The sequence below is a fragment of the Pleurodeles waltl genome, chromosome 7, assembly GCF_031143425.1.
Source record: "Pleurodeles waltl isolate 20211129_DDA chromosome 7, aPleWal1.hap1.20221129, whole genome shotgun sequence".
In the NCBI taxonomy this organism is placed as follows: domain Eukaryota; kingdom Metazoa; phylum Chordata; class Amphibia; order Caudata; family Salamandridae; genus Pleurodeles; species Pleurodeles waltl.
Window position 1 is genome coordinate 88,052,595 of NC_090446.1, and position 19,618 is coordinate 88,072,212.

The 19,618-nt window shown below is 43.1% G+C and overlaps 1 protein-coding gene across 1 annotated transcript; it reads left to right on the forward strand.

Annotated features, from left to right (window-relative positions):
• Positions 1-558: 558 nt before the first annotated feature.
• LOC138247204 (protein Wnt-4-like) lies at positions 559-18,589 on the forward strand. The gene is made up of 4 exons (XM_069201946.1): positions 559-787; positions 921-1,052; positions 4,508-4,650; positions 18,049-18,589. Exons 1-4 carry the CDS (start codon positions 664-666, stop codon positions 18,514-18,516), a joined length of 867 nt encoding a protein of 288 aa, XP_069058047.1. The 5' UTR covers positions 559-663; the 3' UTR covers positions 18,517-18,589.
• Positions 18,590-19,618: the final 1,029 nt, after the last annotated feature.

Genomic DNA, 19,618 nt, shown 5'->3' on the forward strand with positions numbered 1-19,618 from the left:
GTGATTTAGGAGTTTCTGCTCTTCTTTGGTTGGGAACCTCTTCTGAAAGAGGATTTAATTGGCGTTCATTGTTGGTTATTGTGTTTTTTACATGGCCGTTGGATGGTTTTGGCATTTGCCTAGAGGGTTGTAGAGCACCCTTTGCAGATACGGGCTGCATTGATTAATGCAGTTTTCAGTTCTTCTCCTTGGCCTTATAACAGTGAGTTAATGTGAATCTCGTGAATGATTTGAGTGTTTCAGTGTTTGCTAGTCTGCGTCATATACAAAAGCAGGTTGAGTTTATCTTCATGGATGGTAAAAGTCTATCTAAGGAAGTTAGTTGAGTACCTCCTGCATTGGTATAACTAGTTGGATTAACCACTTCTTTTTCAGAATATAACTTATTTGTCTTTCATGCATGGGTTTCATGTTCCCTAACTAAAACTGATAAATACTATTTGTGGAAGTGAGTTGAGTTGCTTCCTCTGGATTCTTTTGGTGTTTGCATCAAGGATGGTCACCTCAGGGCTCTGTATTTTCCTAACCCAGCTTTTTGCATTATCTCGTAGGTACATGGCCAAGCAGCCCTCCCTACGCGCACTGCGGGACCGGGACGTCTGCAGCCAACTGAAAGGGTTGACAGACGGCCAGCTGCAGCTCTGCCGGCGACAGGTGGAGGCCATGGAGTCGGTCAAGCGGGGCGCAGAGATGGCCATCGAGGAGTGCCAGCACCAGTTCTACAATCGACGATGGAACTGCTCCACCCTTGATGGGGTGCAGGTCTTCGGGAAGCTTATAATGCAAGGTGAGCTCTTGATGGCTCTGGGCTTGTGAAGTCCCCCAAGGGATGGACCAAGCCAGAAGCCTCCTTGTTGATCACTTTTCATTGTTGTGTCAGTTTTGGGAAAAAAAACCTGGTCTCTTTCTTGGTCTTGCAGGGACGCGGGAGTCAGCCTTTGTCCATGCCATGGCCTCAGCCGGGGTCGCATTTGCTGTGACGCGGGCGTGCACTCGCAGCGAGCTGGAAAAATGTGGGTGTGACCGTAAGGTGCGCGGAATCAGCCCAGAAGGTACCTGACCAGCAAGTGACTGAGCTGGAAAACTGTATACCTGAGACAAGGATATAGGGTGGGGTTGTCAGCTGTCAGTGAGCACTTCCAGACTAAAGGCCTCATGTGCAGGCCAGAAAGTGCAGGATATCTGCAAAAATGCCAGCTTGATCATCTGTCAACCTCACAGTCCCCCCACCCCATTTAGAAGTAAGGAAACCACAATGGATTCACCAGTGGAACCCCTTGATCTAATAGCCCATCAGCCATTTGGTCGCCAGATCACAGTGATGGTCGCCCCGCCCTAAATACACCTTTAAATGGAAACATGTATGCGTCATTCAGTGGTTTTCCTCGCTCAGGTCGGTCATGCGAGCCCTGGCAGTCACAGGAAGTGGAAACAAACAGTAGCCTTGATCCACAGGAAGAAATCTCCCTGAAAGTCACGACCATTGTTTTTTTTTTTTTTTTTTTGAAGTTCCCACTTTGGAAGTTGCACTGTGAGCGCACAAGGCAGCAGGGAATCTTGAAGTATGGCAAGTGATCCGTCGCCATAGAAGCAGAAGTCAGTGCCCCCCCACCAAGTTCCCCCGGGACTAAATGACGCAATTGTGCCGTGTTCGTTTTTGCATTTAGGGTACTGACTATTTGATTACAGCTTGAGTAACCGTGGAAACTTGTAAACCGGATGCAGCAGCCAGTATGCAGCCTTATATTTTCCCAGCATTAGTCATTCTCAGTTGGCAGCAATTACTAAGTAATCAGTTGTCTGTCTCCTCTTCCCCCACGTTTTATCTTTTTTGAAATATTTTTCGTTGGGGAATTTTGGCCTTTTGCTTGATAGTACTGCCATCTACTGGGCGCATTATTGAGTTGCAGCCAAACAGCTTCAAAATTACAGGGTCCTTATTTTATTACCATGTTAAGACAAATGAACTTTCTGTGGTTAATATCAACACGTGTATTTTAACATTCATAAATCTTAATTCTGTGTCAATTATCTCTCAGTGGCAGTGATAAGTGATCAGTTCTGATGTTCTAAGAACATTGTTTGAAAAATAATTAGTGGGAAAAGGAGCAGTGAGAAGAGCTCGAAAGATAAATTGAAGGGGTTTGAATAAAGGATGGGGGAGAGTTAGATAGTTTTATAGTTAGGATTGGGGTGAAGGATAAGTCTAGGGTGCAGTGAGGGGTTAGCATTGGGTTTGGACTAATGCTGAATATATATTCGATTGAAATTGCTTGAATTGATGTCAAATTCAATGACAATGGGCAATTTCGAACCACGTGAAACATAACCTTTTGATTAGAACTAAATGCTTTTCTCACTAAGGGCCATATGTACGAATACTTTTTCCCATAGACACAGAATGGGTAAAAACCTTTGCTACATCTGGCCCTAATTCACTGGAATTCTACACACAGTTAACCCCAGTGACATCTCTTCCCCTCTTCCTTTTATCTCCCTCTTAAAAGAGTCCCAGTGGGCCCCAGCTGCAACCACCGGCTCAAAATAAGCCCTGGTATTGGCACTTCTCAGCATGACTGTCAAGCCTTTAAAGGTACCTCTCATGCCCTTGTCAGCAAGTCCAGGGTAGATGTAACGGACACCATCTCTGTATGACTTCTAAACCTTTAGCAAGGCAGTACAAGTAGCTTTCAAGATGGTCCTTGCACTCCTTGTTGTAAAATATCACCTGTTCTCTATAGGGCTGCTATTTTTTAAAGGAACATGCCTTGCAGATTTCAGAAATGTAGGGACAGATTTATGAAAAGTGGCGCTGCACCTACTGCAGCACCACTTTTCTTGCGCCCCACTTACGCCACCATGTGTGAGCCTTATTTAAAACACGACGCACCATGGCGGTAGTCAGGGGGACTAGCCTCATAATTGTTTATGCTAATCCTGCATAGCACCCAGAGGCCCAGTGAAAACAATGGGTGCCTCTTTTTAACGCCTGCTTTTAGCATTCGTTAAAAATACTGTTAAATATGACTCAAAGAAACCTCTTAGATTTCTTTGTGCCATTTTTCGGCCCCACTAGTGCCGGAACGCCGCCTTGCATACATTATGCCTGGAGCAGGCATAATGTTGCGCAAGGGGTTACACATTTTGTAAATATGGCGCGTCATTTTTGGCCTCCCAATGCCACATTAGCGTAAAAAAAAATGCCGCTAATGTGGCATTGGAATGGCGCTAGGCCCTCATACATCTGGGCCTGAGTGGCTAGACAGCTGCGCCCGTCCCTCATTTTTAGGAGTGGTTTGACATGCCAGCGGTATGCAAGACTTATTGCTTCCTAGTCTTTGACATACATGTAGTAAGCTTTGGCTCCTGCCACTGAATTAGTACTCTCTCACCTCATGCTATTGGCTGTTTGGTGTATCATTCCTCCTTCTATTGGAATGCATGAGGGACCAGTTTGCAACTGAAAAGCACACTCAATTATCACACTGTTTGTCAAAGTCAAATATTTATTATCTTTTTGTATCATACCAGGAAAGCAATACTTTTTTCAACTTTTCCCCAGCATTGGCAAAGTCAATAGGGCTGCTATGATCGTTAGACAGCATTTGTGCATGCAACTCATGTAAACAGCATGTGTGTTTATGTGTGCTAGCACAATAAAGCCAAGCCTACTGACTATGTTAAGGCCTGTTGGTACGTGGAACAATGAAAGAAAACCAAATATTATTAACTTCTGAATAATATGTGTCACAATTCAAAGTACGGGAGTTGAAGACATGCATTGAGAAAAAAACCCTTTTCTTTCATATCTTCTCAATTAAATATCAGAGTAAATACAATAAGAAATCTCATGTTTCAAAGCTATTTCAGATACTTTCAGATAAGGGCCCCCACTCTCCAATCCCACAGTTGCTTTACTTGGCAGTATCTCCCCCCCAGCACAGGCTTGTCGCTTTTGTGTGGTTCATTACGTGGGAAAATCAGCAGACCCTATTTCTCCATGACAGAGACTCAGGGTGGTTGCCTACCACAGTCAATAGGCCCCGTGCGCACTGGAGCAGTGGTCCAGCCACCCTGTGTCAGAGAAGGTGGTGGAAGCCCCATACCTCATCTCGTCCCCATCATGGTGGCTTTCTAGTTCTGTCCCGCGCTCTGCACGCAGTGCGCCAGGACATAGCGGGACAGTCCCAGTTTCACTGAGAATTACTGTCCGAACACCCTCCAGGTGTGTGCCCTCCCAGCATCAGCACCATACTCACAACAAGATCCATCCCTGCTGCTGAGGCTGTCTCCATATTCTAGGCCTAAAGGGGGGCTGGTAGAGCTTCAGACTGAGCCCTTTACATGTCCTAGACCAAGGAAGGGGCTGACAGTGCTGGCGAATGAATGCTCAGTTTTATCCTTTGGGGACGGTGTAACAGGGGTTGGGACTAAAATACTACATATTCACAGGACATGATCAGTGCAGCTCTTCCTTGACTGACTCTTCTCTTCGTTCCCTCTTCAGGCTTTCAGTGGTCCGGCTGCTCGGATAACCTCTCCTATGGGATTGCCTTTTCTCAGAGCTTTGTAGATAATCCCGAAAGGAGTCGCGGGGTCTTTTCCAGTCGGGCCCTCATGAACCTCCACAACAACGAGGCTGGCAGACGGGTGAGTATGAGGCAAGGGAACTGTGCTGTGAGCCAAGCATACAGAGCATCTCCTGCGTTTCACAAGGTCCACTTGCCCTCCCATCACAAGCACTTTAACCATCTGAACTGGTTGTACTCTGCCCTCTTCTCTATTGCTCCTATTCCCTCCCCACGCACGCTCTTCCAACAGTTCTAAATCCTTCTGTGAGTGGTTGTGTGTTCAGAGAGAGGTGGTGAGGGTGGATTGGAGGCCCCTATATGGCCCTAAAGCCCGAGTGACTACCAGAAGATTTGGGTCATTTGCGTTGGGAAGTTAGAGACCAGCCATCTTCGATTTGGACTGACATTCCTCTGTGGTATTGCAAAGCACTCACTACATACTGGGAAATGACAAAGGCACCATTTTGTGTTTTAGGATGCAGAACACCCATTTTGGATTGGGTAAATCCAGAACAGCCATTAAAGGTTGAAAAAATCGTAGAGCAGCCATATTGGAATGGGAAACAGTACAGGTAGCAAGTCGCCCAGCTAGCTCTGTTATTTGGGATAAGTGAAAGAAATATGCATTTTTCATTTGTCCATTTAATGAATACGAGTGAGATCCCTAACTTGTTTGGGTGATTTTTTAACACCTTCCTCCATCGAAAGGATTGTGGTAACCCAAAAAGGATGCTGTTCACTGCCAATTAAACCTATTATCTGTCTAAAGCACATATTGTAAGGGTGAGCTAGGTGCATGATTTCATTTGCAGTTGACTGAGGAGCGAGTGGATTGCTGGAAGCTTTTGTAAACCCAACTGCTTCATCTAAATGGCTGACGTGAAGGAGGGTTCCTGTGGTGATTCAACATATGATTGGTCAGAATGTTTATCAATCCGCGGTTTATGAACTGTGTATACATGATACAATGTAATAGGAGTTGCAATCAGGCTTTGAAGACAGTCATTTGTGCTGAGATGACTGGACTGCAGTGAAAGTACGAGAAGGTCAGAGAGTGAGTCTGCAACTGTCTCTTGTGGATGCAGTCTTTGCTTGAAAGTTGTTGAGAGACAGCTTTCCTGGCACTTTGGGCAACAGCTGGCAGATTTGATTAAAAGCGCATTAGGCAGAGACATTCTGACCTTTGTGTGTCCACCAGTATGAAAATGTTGGCTTGCTGCTCCAGCATCTGTTTTCTTTGCTGGTCCTCCTTGCCTGGGATAGCACATTATGGGGCATATTTATACTTTTTGGTGCAAAACTGCATTAACGCAGTTTTGCATCAAAAAGTTTTGCACCAGCTTGCACCATTCCTGAGCACCGTCAGGGCACCATATTTATGGAATGGTGCAAGCCGGTGCAAAGAAATGGCTAACGTAAAAAAAATGACGTTAGCCAGGTGGGGGTTGCGGTATGGGAGAAGGCAGTTTTGCACCAACAAAATAAAGTTAGGCAGGTTAGAGTAAAAAAAATGACTCTAACCAGCCCAGCATCATTTTCTCACTCAAAACCATCCATACCACATGACTCCTGTCTTAGAAAAGACGGGAGTCATGCCCTCACCCCAATGGCCAGAACAGGGGACCATTGCCCCCTGGGCATGGCCATTGCACCAGGGCCATGTGGGGGGGGGGGGGGTATTTTAGGGCCCCCAATGGCACTTTAAAAGATAAAATAAAATACTTACCTATACTTACCTGGGATGGGGTCCCCCATCCTCCGCAGTCTCTCTGGTGTGGGTATCCCTGGGGCCTGGGGAGGACACTTGTGAGCTTATTCCATGGTGTTCACTCTAACGCCTGCCCTGACCCAGGTGTTAAATAAGGGTGCAAAGCAAGCTTTGCACCATTATTTGAACCCTCCTCCCCGTGCATGATTTTAGGACGGGGGTAAATATGGTGCTAAAGCCATAGAGTCATTTTTTGCACGGGAACGTCTACCTTGCATCTCATTGACGCAAGGTAGGTTTCCACATCCAAAAAATGACTTTAACTTCATAACTTTGGCGCTAGACGGGTCTAGCGCCAAAGCATGAATATGGAGTTAGTTTTGCACTGAATGTGCGTAAAAAAATGATGCAAATTCAGCGCAAAACAAGTATAAATATGCCCCTTTATTTTTCAACATCTTGGATACAGTGTTCTGCAGTCAAAACAAGGTTGGGTTTGCCGCCTGCCAGATGCTGGGAGTGAAGAAGCAGTTGTGCACTTTAGCTGGGGATGCAAAGAGTCATCCATGCGGCATGCACACATTCATCCTGCGATCACACATCCTTAGATCCACTGGTTTGACTATAGAACAATTGTCTGCATCAGACACATACAACCCAACATACTCTGAATGATTGCATATCTTTGCATGCACCTGGATAGTAGGAAGCTCTCAGTTTTGATACTGCGTCGTACAATCAAGTAAAAAGATGCATTTGTACCAGTTATGAAAAGTGACATTGAGAGATGCATCAATGCACCTACCAAAAAGTGTACTGCATACAGAGACACCAACACATGCTCAACTCTTTCACACAGATCATATAAGCATCTCTGAAACATATAGAAACTTGTGCATAAGCACCCTGGATAGATTCAAACTTGGATTTCTACGTCAATGGGATAACACACCTGCATAGTGCCCAAACAGACATAAATGTGCATCTAGAATGGCTGCAATGCCATGAATGATACTGCCAAGGAATCCCCCACCAACCAAACCTTGAACTTTGGACAAACAAACACTCCAGACCCCACACTTTTTTCATCTCACTTAAAGACCTGTCTGCACGTATTTCTGTATGATTGATTACAGCCAGCAGCTGTGTTTGCCTACTGATGCCTGGTTAGAGCATTTTCTTCCAACGTTGATGCTGCAGTGCAAAACACTAGGCAAGCACACACTTTAAAGGGCCTCAAGTTGTTGCGCTGTACAATTTGCACATTATAGTAAATGTTGAACATATTAATGCAGTAAGATATGGCCCAGTTTTCATTGTGTTTAGTATTTCAAGACTATACGTTTCCACTGCTTTTTAAACCCTTTTCTCTCACTAAATTCATTTGCTTTCAAATGCACCATTTGTCAATCTTTTTAAAAAAAAATTCTTGAGAGAAGGACTTACCTTGGACCCCACGTTTGCACATTAAGCTTGCTCGCTTCACTCGCTTTATAAAAATCATACCCAATTTTTAAGCCCCACCACTTTCAAATGTCACCTGCCGCCAATGATGTTGAGACACTTTTCTAGAACTTCACTGAACAACTCTTTGACTTTGTAAACCTGTTAAATATTCTTTACTTTGAGGATTTACTAACTGTTTGTCAGCACAAACAATGGACTCTCCAAGCCTAGGCTCAGATGGAGTACAGTGCAAACTTAAAATCTGAGACATCGAGGTCCTCATTTGTGGAAATATCAACACTATTGTGCCCACAATGACCCACATCAACCTATACATTACTGTTAGCCAATATAATGTTCCTGACAGAATTTGCACTTGCAAATTCCTTTCATTCATGTTCCTTAAATGTTTCTGTTAAGATTCCGCTAGTTTCTATTATCTAACTTGGCTAAGGATTTTGCTAAATAAATCACTTTAAGAGGGAAAGAATACGTCAACATACCAGCGTGAACAAAATGGGCATTTTATTAAATTGACTGAGTCACCTTTAATAATGACAGAATCCTTGACCGCTCTATTGGAGTCAAACCAAGACTTAAGGGGTGATTACGACTTCGGCGGTCTTGGGACTCCTGTACCGCCTTTGGCGGTCCAACTGCCAAATTACGATCTGTTCAGTCAGACCGCCGCCAACATTTGAGCTACCGCAGCAGCGGCAGTAGGGACAATGGTGGTCAATGATGGCGGTGCCGGCTTGGCACCACAGTGTGTAATATGACCTGCCTTTCCACCGACCTTTTCATGGAGGTGACACGGCCATGAAAAGGCTAGCAGAAAGGCAGGTAAAGGGCCACAAAAAATGGGCCCCAGGGTGATTAAACCCATGTGGATTGTGCCTGGGGCATATGTTGTTCTCACCTATGTCTGCAATGTCAGCGTGTACACTGTTTGCCATGCACCACATGGTGCCTGGATGTAGTGCGCCCGCATTGCTGGTGGTGCAGCAGTGTAGCCGGCATTGGCTTCAGGCTCTCTCCTTGAGCTGAAGCAGGCTGCCGTCTTGACTGTGCCACCAACACACTGCTAGCCCCGCAAGAATGTCGTAATGTGGCGGTCGGATGCCACCAGCTTGGGGCATTCTCTCGACTGCCGCGACAGCGGACTGGTGGTACGACCACCAAAGCCGCAATAGGGCCCTTATTCTTCAGTTGCTTAGAAAATACATTGGTTTCGTTTTTTCATACATATCGAGATCAGTCTTAGTTGGACTGTAAAGTGATAATCAAATGGGGCAAAAATCCAATCGACAAATTCAATTAATTAACAATTCAAATGGCGAAAATCCATGGTAGAATGTGCTGGACAATGGCCAGACAACATTTTCTCTTCAATTAAGTTATTAACACAACTGCTGTTCACTTCAGTCATTTACAGTCATCACACAAATTTCTGTTAACCCTTTCAGCAAGGCCACTACTGTCAGGTGAGTGTTACAGTGTGTTTGTGCATGATACCAGAATATGAAAAAAAACAGTCCTTTCATCAGAAGTGAATTGGATACCATTATCAGTAGTTGTACATGGGAAATCATTTACAAATAAAACATCCCTTCAGACACTTCACAACGGCCTAAGTGGTGAATTCTACGACACATCTAAATAATACATATTTAGAAAGATAGTCAACTGAACAATCACATATTTACAATCCAGTCTGAGCTCTCTGGGATGAACAGTTTGGTCATTTATCAAAACCACCTCTCCCTCACAGGCTGATTCTTTCTTGCTGTGAGGAAAAAACTTGTAAACTTGCAGCCAAGTATCTTTTAGTGTTACAGCTACCCCAAATAAACATTTTTACTTCCTACAAGATTATATCATCTTTCATAGGTTTCACCCAATTATTCCATTGACCTCTTGAACTAAATTCACAACATCAAACCAGAAGCAACAATGGAATGTTAATTATTACAACACGGAGAAGCACTATATCAAGGAAGAGGCATCCGTCATAAAAAAATATCATTGCTGCAAATAAATCTACCAGCAACTTGTTCCGATCTGAAGTGGAATACATATAATTTAGACAAGGCCTCACCAATCCTGATGTACCTTCCCGTGTACTATTGCTTGAAAGAAGAAAAATCAGGGATTTATAATAAGGCATTTGCAAAACATAGTTTCATATGTAACATATGGAAAGTATGCATAGATTTCCAATAGCAAAGTTTCCTCGAGTAAGTAGAAGTCGGCTTAATGAGTGAAGTAACAGCAGTGCTTAATTTGAGCCAGTGGTTTCTGGTGCTCGGCACCAGCACTTAATTGTCAACACCGCCCCTTGTCACAGTCCGCCACAAGGTGGCGCTGTCTGGCTAATTCAGAGATGACCACAACAACAGTTAATTATTAATTCAATATGCATTAAAATTACTATTACCTGCCGCCCAAGCCATTCTTATAGCTTTGAGGGCCCGGAATAGTCTGTGTTGTCACACTTGTAGGAGTGTGATGGTTAGTAGTTGTGCCATTACTATTATCAGGGGCAATGTGTGTTGTAAGTTGCAGTAGCCTCTTGATGAGAGCCCTGGAACTGATTTTTTTCTTTTTTTACTAATTAAGCGCTGAGTGTCAGAGAAGCAGCCAGTGAAATGCAAAGCCAGTGAACCTGTTGGACCTGGCCCTTTTTGCAGATTCATCCCCAAATGTTTTGCCTCCTTCCTCCTCTTTGTTTCTGACCTTTTTTTTTGGCTTTAGGACTCTTTACCACTAGTAACCAATGCTAAAGTGCAAATGCTCTCTGTCTAAATTGTTTTGGTAATTAGTTTATTCCTGATTGACATATTTGATTCACTAGTAAGTCCCCAGTACAGTGCACTAGAGGTGCCAGGGCCTGTAAATCAAATGCTACTAGTGGACCTGCAGCTCTGATTGTGCCAGCCACATGAGTAGCCTTGTAAACATGGCTCAGACCTGCCACTGCAGAGTGTGTGTGTGTGTGTGCGCAGTTTTTGCTGCCTGTTCGACCTGGCATGTGAATCCACTTGCCATGCCCAAACCTTCCCTTTTACTTCATGTAAGTCATCCCTAAGGTAAGCCCAAGGCAGCCCCCTGGGCAAGGTGCAGTGTATTTAAAAGGTAGAAAATGTATGGCTGTGTTTTACGTGTCCTGAAAGTGAAATACTGCTAAATTCGGTTTTCGTTACTGCAAGGCCAATCTCTCTCATAGGTTAACATGGCCAATGCCCTGAAATATCTTTTAAGTGCAGTTTCCCATTGGGTATGGAGTTTGGGGTCTTTGAACTCACAATTCAAAGATATATCTTTCGGTAAAGTTGTTTTTTAGATTATAAGTTTGAAAATGCCACTTTTAGGAAGTAGGCATTTTCATGCTGAACCAATCTGTGCCTCTGCCTGGCTGCTGAATAGATGTATGTGTCAGACTGATAGTTGGGCTGTTTGCAAATTTACTCTAGACTGTCACACAAAGGGAGCAGAGGTGTGTCTTGCATATCCTGATGTGGCTTCCTCGGCTAGAGTGGTGGGAAGAGTAACACCTGCACCTGAATAAGGCAGTGCCTGTCTTTACACAAAGCAGTCTCCAACCCCCTGGAAGGTGTCAGGGACCAGGACAGGGAGAGACGGGGTTTTGTGCATTACAAAGACTTTCCTTTGAAGTTTGCCTACTTCAAAGGCAGAAATTAGTTTAAGTATTGGACTGCTGACCCCACAACTTCAGAACACTTCTGGACTGAGAACGTTCTACCAGGGAGAGCTGCCACTATGCCTAATAATTTGCTGTGCTGGCTTGCTGCTGCTACTTCTGCCCTGGGAGTGAAAGGACTGGACTTTGCTTTCTACATCCTGCTTTCCAAGGTTCTCCAAGGGATTGAACTGAGCTTGCCTCCTGTTGTGAAGTCTCAGGGACATCAAATACTTCATCTGCCAGTGCCTTCTTCTGCTGAGAATCCTGATTTACCAAGTGGTGCTAAATCTAGTCCTTGGGCCCTCGGAAGTGGAAGCTGGTGACCTAAAGAAAAATCTACGCACCACGCTACTGCAGCAGAAAAATCGATCCATCCCCTGCACCGCAGCTGAAAAACCAATGCAGTGCTGGAGAAATTGACACATCGCCTGCTTCAGCGCAAATCCATTGTTGCAGTGCAAGGAACCGAGGTGGAGTGGGTAGAAATCGACACATTGTTGTCCTGCAGGGAAAGAATCGACGCATCACCTACTGGGCGGGAAAAGAATCGATGCACGGCCTCACTTACGTGTAAGGAATCAACGCATCGCTTGCTTTTCTGATGCATCACCTCTCCTGCTACTTTATTTTAGGCACATACCAGGTACTTTGTGCTAAAACAACACTTTCATTGATTCCTATGGATTAAGACTCGTTTCACTTTAAAAATGTATATCTTTTCGTATGTATGTTGGATTTTTGTCATTTGGGCTTGATTTATTCAGCTAAATATTGGCTATCTTTGTGAATTGGTGTGGTGTCCATTTGTAATGTTTTTACTGTGTTACTCTGTGGGTGGGTACAAGTACCTTACACATTGACTCAGAGATAAGCCTGACTGCTTGTGTCAAGCTATCAAGGGGATGAGCTGGGGTTATTTTATGTGGGTGACTCTCTTACCCGACCAGAGAGAGAGGGTCCCTACTTGGACAGGGTGTAAACTAACTTCCAACACACAGATAACAACATAAAAACAGATACAAACATTTACAACTGAATTCCATCTACTTACTTGTGCTTCAAAATGTACACCTAATGGTCCAATTTTAATGGCTAGAAGATGTGCTGCATTCTTAATGCAGGTTTTCAGTAAGGAAAGTAAAGCAGAAAATTAATAGAAAAGGAAAACAATTCCAAAGATATATTTGAAATGTCACTGTTCACCTACACTTGAACATGTTTAACTTACACAATGTGTAGATAAGGGAAAGCAGATGTTTATCAGCCAATACCACATTTGTATGCCAGTATATTATAAGAATCAGAGGCTGGGCACTAGTGTGTCTAGAAGTTTAGTAAATCAGGTGAACAGTTGTACATTTATACTGTTTGTAGACGTACATGAAATATTTAGGGTCTCATTACGAGACCGCCAGACTAGCAATGGCGGTCGGACCACTGCACCTTTGATGGTCCGACCACCAAATTACGACTTTGGCAGTCGGACCGTTAAAAGACTGATGTCCCGGCCAGGTACATGGTTCCTGGCGGCATGACGGTGGTCGGGCTTGTAATCAGCCATGGCGACGCATAACTCAGCACCGCCATACTGCTTACAACCCACCTTTCCGCCAGTTTTTTAATGGCTGTGACCCAACCATGAAAAGGCTGGCGTAAAGGCAGTGCAGGGACCACCCTGCTCAGCAATATCAGAATGCGCAGTCTGCTTTGCGGACAGTGCACATTCTGAGGGTGCTGGTCAGCCCCATCTGTGCTACGAGATAGCACACGGCTCCTTTAAGGGAGCTTAGTGCCATCTCTTAGCACTGTTCCCACCGGACTGACAGACGGGAACGCTCTAATTCTAGTTCTCATCCGGTCAGCCAAGTTAGACTGGTGGAAAACTTGTAACAGGGCAGCGGGGCACCACCCCTAAGGTTGTGGCATCCTCCCCGCGAGTTTGGCAGTCCCGCATTGGGACCCCCAAACTCGCAATGAGCCCCTAGTTTTTTACAGGTTGTGTGTGAGTCCGTTTTCTTATTTGTTTTTCAAACTTCAAACATTGTTATAAATCTGGAATCAATCAAAAAAATTCAGCTGTTTTAAACTATCGGCTACATTGTTCATATTTGCACAGTTATGGTATTTTCCAATAATGAACATCAGAACAGGTTGAGTATAAAGAAATGTGTGCATTCTTGCTGTCAAAGTACCTTCTTTTGGAGTGAGATACTTATTTTGGTAAATGTTGGTACTAGTAAAAGTTTCCTTCCATAGCCATTCAAAAGTATTTTTGTCCAATGCCCTGCAATTAAGAGGCCATGTGCAAACTTTAAAAAGTTGGCATTTATGTTTGTTGTCTTTTATACTAATATATATTATCTATCTATCTATCTATCTATCTATCTATCTATCTATCTATCTATTTATCTATCTATCTATCTTTCTATCTACTTGTCAGAATGTTTTACAGATTGTGAAAGAGGAAGTAGCTAAATTAAGAACTAGTATACAGAGTGATAGAAGTACAGAGACCCATACTAATACTTTTTTGCGCTGCATTTGCATCATTTTTTTTACGCAGATTCGGCTCAAACATAACTCCATATTTATATTTTGATGTTAGACATGTCTAACGTCAAGATATAGGAGTTTGCACCATTTTTTGGATGAATGAACCTACCTTGCATCAATGAGATGCAAGGTAGGCGTTCCCATCCAAAAAACGGTGCTATCCCCATAGCCCCATATTTATTCCCCAGTGCTAAAATGATGCACGGGTGGGAGGAGGGGCTAAATAATGGGGCTAAGCTTGCTTAGCACCATTATTTAATGCCTGGGTCAGACCAGGCGTTAGGAGACCTGTGGACCCATTCCATGGTTAAACACCATGGAATGGGTCCACAGGTGCCCTCCCCAAGCCCCAGAAACACCCCGCCCCCACCAGAGGGACACCGGAGGATGGGGGACCCCATCCCAGGTGAGTCCAGGTAAGTATTTTTTTTCTATGTTTTTTTGCCATCGAGCCCTAACTTGGGGCTCCCTGTATGGCACAGGGTGCAGTGGCGATCCCCAGGGGACACTTGTCCCCTGTGCTGGCCATTGGTGTGGTGGGTATGAGTCCTGTCTTTCCTAAGACAGGAGTCATGTTTTTGGTGATTGTGCAACGGGAAACAGTGCTAGTCTGGTTGGAGGCATTTTTTTACCTCTAACCAGGCTAGCGTAATTTTCTGACGCACAATCCCCACCTTCCCTACTGCCACCCCCACCCGGCTAGCGTCTTTTTTGAAGAGGCTAGCCCAAGTTTAGCACCGGCTCAATAAATACGGCGCCCGGCTGGCGTTGTGAAATGACACAAGCCAGCGATAAACTTTTTGCTTCAAAACTGTGTTACCGCAGTTTTGAGGCAAAGCGTATAATTATGGGTATAAGTTGCATTTCAACATTTTCACTCCTACATTTAACAGACAAGCAAGCACATATTGTACTGGAATAGTTTTTGTTTATGTAGACGCAGTTGTACACATAATAAACACAGTACACTGGTGTATGCAATAATACCACACACCACACAGAAAGATACAGAATGGGATCTATTCTTCATGACTTACAAATTTAAAGCCTGATGGATGAAAGAGTTTTACTCATTCTGTTTCCATGGAGAAAGCTCCAATAGAAAATAAGGGATGCTGTAAATTAAAATAAAACCGTTTTGTGAATGATGTGATCCTAAATTGTTTAATAGTCAAAATATAAATAATGTAATATTAAAAATATATGAAAATAGTACATATATTAATTAACTATAAAATAAAACCCTATTTTGAATGTGAAATAAATGCAACAATATGTTTTATCAAATATAATGACTTTATTTTAAGTATTTCGATACAACACTTTTGATAATTATAAATAATAATTCTATTTTTATCTGTTGGTTGGAATTTATGTTTTAATCTAAACTTCAGAAAAATAATTTTAATTTAATATATTACCATTAATTTTATATTTATTTTAACTTAACCTTCTTAGATTTTGTTCTACATTTAAAATAAACGTATACGTTAATGTGCATTAACATCAAATATAAAAATCTTTTAAAATATTTAAATTTGAGTTAAATATTTTTAAATAACTTACCATAAGGAGACTCCACATTTGGTGCAGAGATTTTCACATGGTACAGTATAGAGAAAAATAAAGGAAGGTTTATTTACTCGAAAATAAATATAAAAAATATTTTATTGTAAATATTAATGTAAGTTCATTTTCGATATTTATGTTAAATGTAGAACAAAATACAAATGCGAAAGCACTATTCACTTAATCTGAACTATGTCTTTAAGTAATGGAAATATATTAAATGAAATTAAAATGAATATTTCGAAGTTTAAAATAAAAAAATGAATTCCCATCCATAGAAAAAATATTCTTTTATTATGCCTTAATTAGTAAAATTATGTATATAAATAACGAAAATTAATCTATAGTTTAATAAAAATATTCTTACATTAACTTTTACATTCAAAATGGGGTTTTAAAATAATGTATAGTTCAATAATACCATGTACTATTTTTCTGTATTTTTAACATTACATTTTAAGTATTTATTTATATTTTTAACTATTTTAAATAATTTATATTAATTCAACCATATTTCTTGTAGAGATTTATTTTAATTCCCTATGCCCATTATTTACCTCAGAGAGGTGTTGCAGTACCAGTGGTTGGCCATGTGTAGCGCAGGACATACTATTTTTTTCAGTATTAACTTACACTTTTTGTGAATAAGCAAAAGTAGTAAACCTACTCAAAACTGCAAATTATCTTTGTGAATAAGACTCAAAGTACTTAGAGCATTTTGAGTGATCAAATCACTCTCTTTACCTTAGTAAATTATTAATGTTTAAATAATATTTCACTTGAACTTGAATTAGAATTAACTTTGAATATAGTAACTTATGAACTGCACATAAATGCACTTTTCGTTATTAACTATGATATTTAAAAAATGCTTTTAAGGTACTTGTCCTAACTTATTACAGTAAAATATATTTGTCCAGCCTCTACACTGTCATGCAGGGAGTGCAAAAGAGGAATACTGAAAAAGGTAATGAGGGAGTCAAAGGGGGCAATTAAATATCCCAAACAACACTTCTTTCAGAGTGTGTGTGCACCTACTGAGCACAAACTAGGTAACTTAAAATGAAATTATTCTACATAACAAACTCAATCCACTGCATTAGAGTGGAAGGCTTGAACCATTTCCCCCTCCCGTCTTTCTAAAAGTTCCTACATTAAGATTTTAGACTCTAAGAGGAATGCAGCAAATAGGAGGATGAAAGAGGGTGCTGATGTGGATAGAGGTGTTAGAACTATTTGTTGCACAATCTTCTGCTAATTATGAGGCATTCAAAACTATTTTTCCTCATGTCTTCAAAACAGCAGAATTCAAATAGCTATTAAGAAAACAATTAAACCACAGTTGTTGGCTGCTCAGATCTCATTAATTCTCATTATTCATCCCCTTTGAGTTTGTTGGTATGTGTCTTCTCTAGCCATCCACATAAACATCTCTACTGCTCTAATCCTACTTAATTCTACAGTTGATCCTCTCTTGCGATTTCGTTGATTTATTGGCTACATTCATGCCCATCTTTATTCAGTGTCCTGTCTAGCTAATCCCATCTCCACTGTTCTGATTGGTCTGTCTTCTGACCATTATGCTTCTCATTGCTAGCCATCTCCATTACCCTGACTGGTCATTATTCTCCTTGACCGTATTGTTTACTTTCGCCAGTCATCTCCATTTCTTTTGCAAATATTTAAGGGGTCATTATAAAACCGTCCGCCGAAGTTCCACTGGTCAGGTTGCCGACAGTGCAGCCGACCTTCCCGCAGGCTCAACGGATAAAGGCCTACAGCATTTTCGCTGGCTCATAATAGAACCAGTGGCAGTGCTGTAGTGCGTAGGGTGCAAAGCAACTAGTGAACTTAGCAACGGGACTGGCTAGGGGGCTCCTGCGCTGCCCATGCCAAATGAATGGACAGTGCAGGCTCCCTCTAGGGCACCCTGCACCCTGTCTCTGCCAGCCTTATAAATGCTTGCAGAGAGGGGGGGTCGTAATCCCCAGGGCGGCGTTGATTGCAGCGCTGCCCTGGCAGATTAGGACTGCCAGTCCCTCCTTTGGAGGAAAACTGGAGGTGGTGGCGGTCCAACCGCGGCACGAACACCACGGTCGTTATGTGGTAGTCAGACCACAGCCAAAGCGGTCGGACCACCGCTTTGGTGGCGGTCAGACCGCCCGCCGCCGCAACCCTGGCAGTCCGAACACTGCCAGGGTCGTAATCAGGCTCTCAGTCATTGCTTGCCTGACATCATGATGATTTCCATCTAGCAGTCTCCATCAATATCTCTCCTGATCTCAATTATACACATTAGACACAGTATGCCCTCTCTGGTTACCTCCTAAACTGCCTCTACTGCTGCCACTGGCCTCCCATATGAATAGCAAAGTGCGTTCCGTCCAGCCGGCTTTATCACCATTTTTGCTTCTGTCATTGTCTTCTTTCTTGCCTGTCCCAATGTATTTCTCCATTAGCCATGGCAATCAGTTTCTTTACTACTCTTCTTGTTGCAGGCCATCTTGTCCAACATGAAGGTAGAGTGCAAGTGCCACGGCGTCTCAGGATCTTGTGAAGTGCGCACATGCTGGAAGGTCATGCCACCTTTCCGCAAGGTGGGCAATGTACTGAAGGAGAAGTTCGAGGGTGCAACGGAGGTCCAGCAGCAGAAGGTGGCTACCCGCAAGCTTCTAGTGCCCAAGAGTGCCCACTTCAAGCCCTATACCATGCAGGATTTGATCTACCTGTCACCCAGCCCAGACTTCTGCCACCAGGACCCTAGAAATGGGGTCCCAGGCACCACAGGCCGCCGCTGCAACCGCACCTCACCCGCCACTGATGGATGTGAACTGATGTGCTGTGGTCGGGGCTTCCACACAGCTGAGACTGAGGTAGTGGAGCGCTGCAGTTGCACCTTCCGCTGGTGCTGCTCTGTCAAGTGTAAGCAGTGCCGCAACATTGTGCAGGTGCACACATGCCGGTGAACCGGTGACTGCAGAAAGGAGAAAGGCACAGGGGCAGAAGACAGTAAGTGGAAAGTATGGGGACTGAAGATCAGAAGAATGCAAAGAGAACTGGAGAATGCTAGGGTCTACCAAGGCGTGTGGGGATTTTGGGGGTTATCAGGACTGGGAGAGGCCCAGTGGCTATTTCGGTAACTTGAAGGTGTAAAACAATTGTAGGGTGCTGAAGGGTTTAATAGTATGGGAGCAAATTGGTGGGGGGTGCCAAAATGGATCCTTCATATTGACTGTATGTCTCTAAGGAGTCCACCAGAAAGGGAAACTCAGAGTGACATGTAATTAAAATTGAATTCATAGGGCTCTGGCATGCCAATAACAGGTCTCAAATTTTAGCTGGGTATCTGGAATGCCTAGGAACAGTAGGATCCAACTGACCTACAGTTAAAAGGGATATTTGAGGGCCACAGTATTTGGTCCTAAATACTGACTGAGTACCCCAAAGGAGCCCCCAAGAAGATCAGTGTTCTGTAGTTAAATGATGTATTCAAGAATCCCCAAGATTCCTGTCCCATAAATTCACTTGATGCATCAATGTGTCTCAGAGAATGGGAATGTTCTGTATTGTATTTCAGAGGACTACAAGGCTAGATACCACAGATTAGCTGAAAACCCGAACAAATGTCCAAGTGTAGTACAGTTAATTTAAGTCACTGGTCAATCTCTAAGAATTGGTACCTGAAAGCAGCAGACCAGGACAGGGTGGTGGGGGGGTATATCGGCAGAGTCCCAAGAACTGGAAGCATTTTACATTTAGCAGGAGTAGTCGTAACACATTAATGGGTCCCATTGTTTGTCTGGGCATTCAGGCAAACCTCATGAGAATGTCAGAGACTTACATTTAAAGGGCATATTTGAGGATTGCCAAAATGGGTCCCATCAGTGTATCTGACAGAGCCCTAGGGTTAAGAGAATGGCACTGCCCTGTAGGTGCGCTGTCTTATGAGAAGTGTCAAGAACTGGAATTGTAGATTGATTAGTTACAGTCCACGAGTTCTCAATAATATAAGCCTTAGGGTGCTGTACCTCCTAAGCACCACAAATGGTAGGCATTTGAAGAGTCCAA

Excerpts from the sequence above, each read along its gene's own strand:
- LOC138247204 (XM_069201946.1), top strand. The coding sequence starts at position 664 with ATGGAGTCGGTCAAGCGGGGCGCAGAGATGGCCATCGAGGAGTGCCAG. Across the intron at positions 1,053-4,507 it reads GCGCGGAATCAGCCCAGAAG|GCTTTCAGTGGTCCGGCTGC; the intron begins GTACCTGACCAG and ends TTCCCTCTTCAG. Across the intron at positions 4,651-18,048 it reads ACAACGAGGCTGGCAGACGG|GCCATCTTGTCCAACATGAA; the intron begins GTGAGTATGAGG and ends TTCTTGTTGCAG.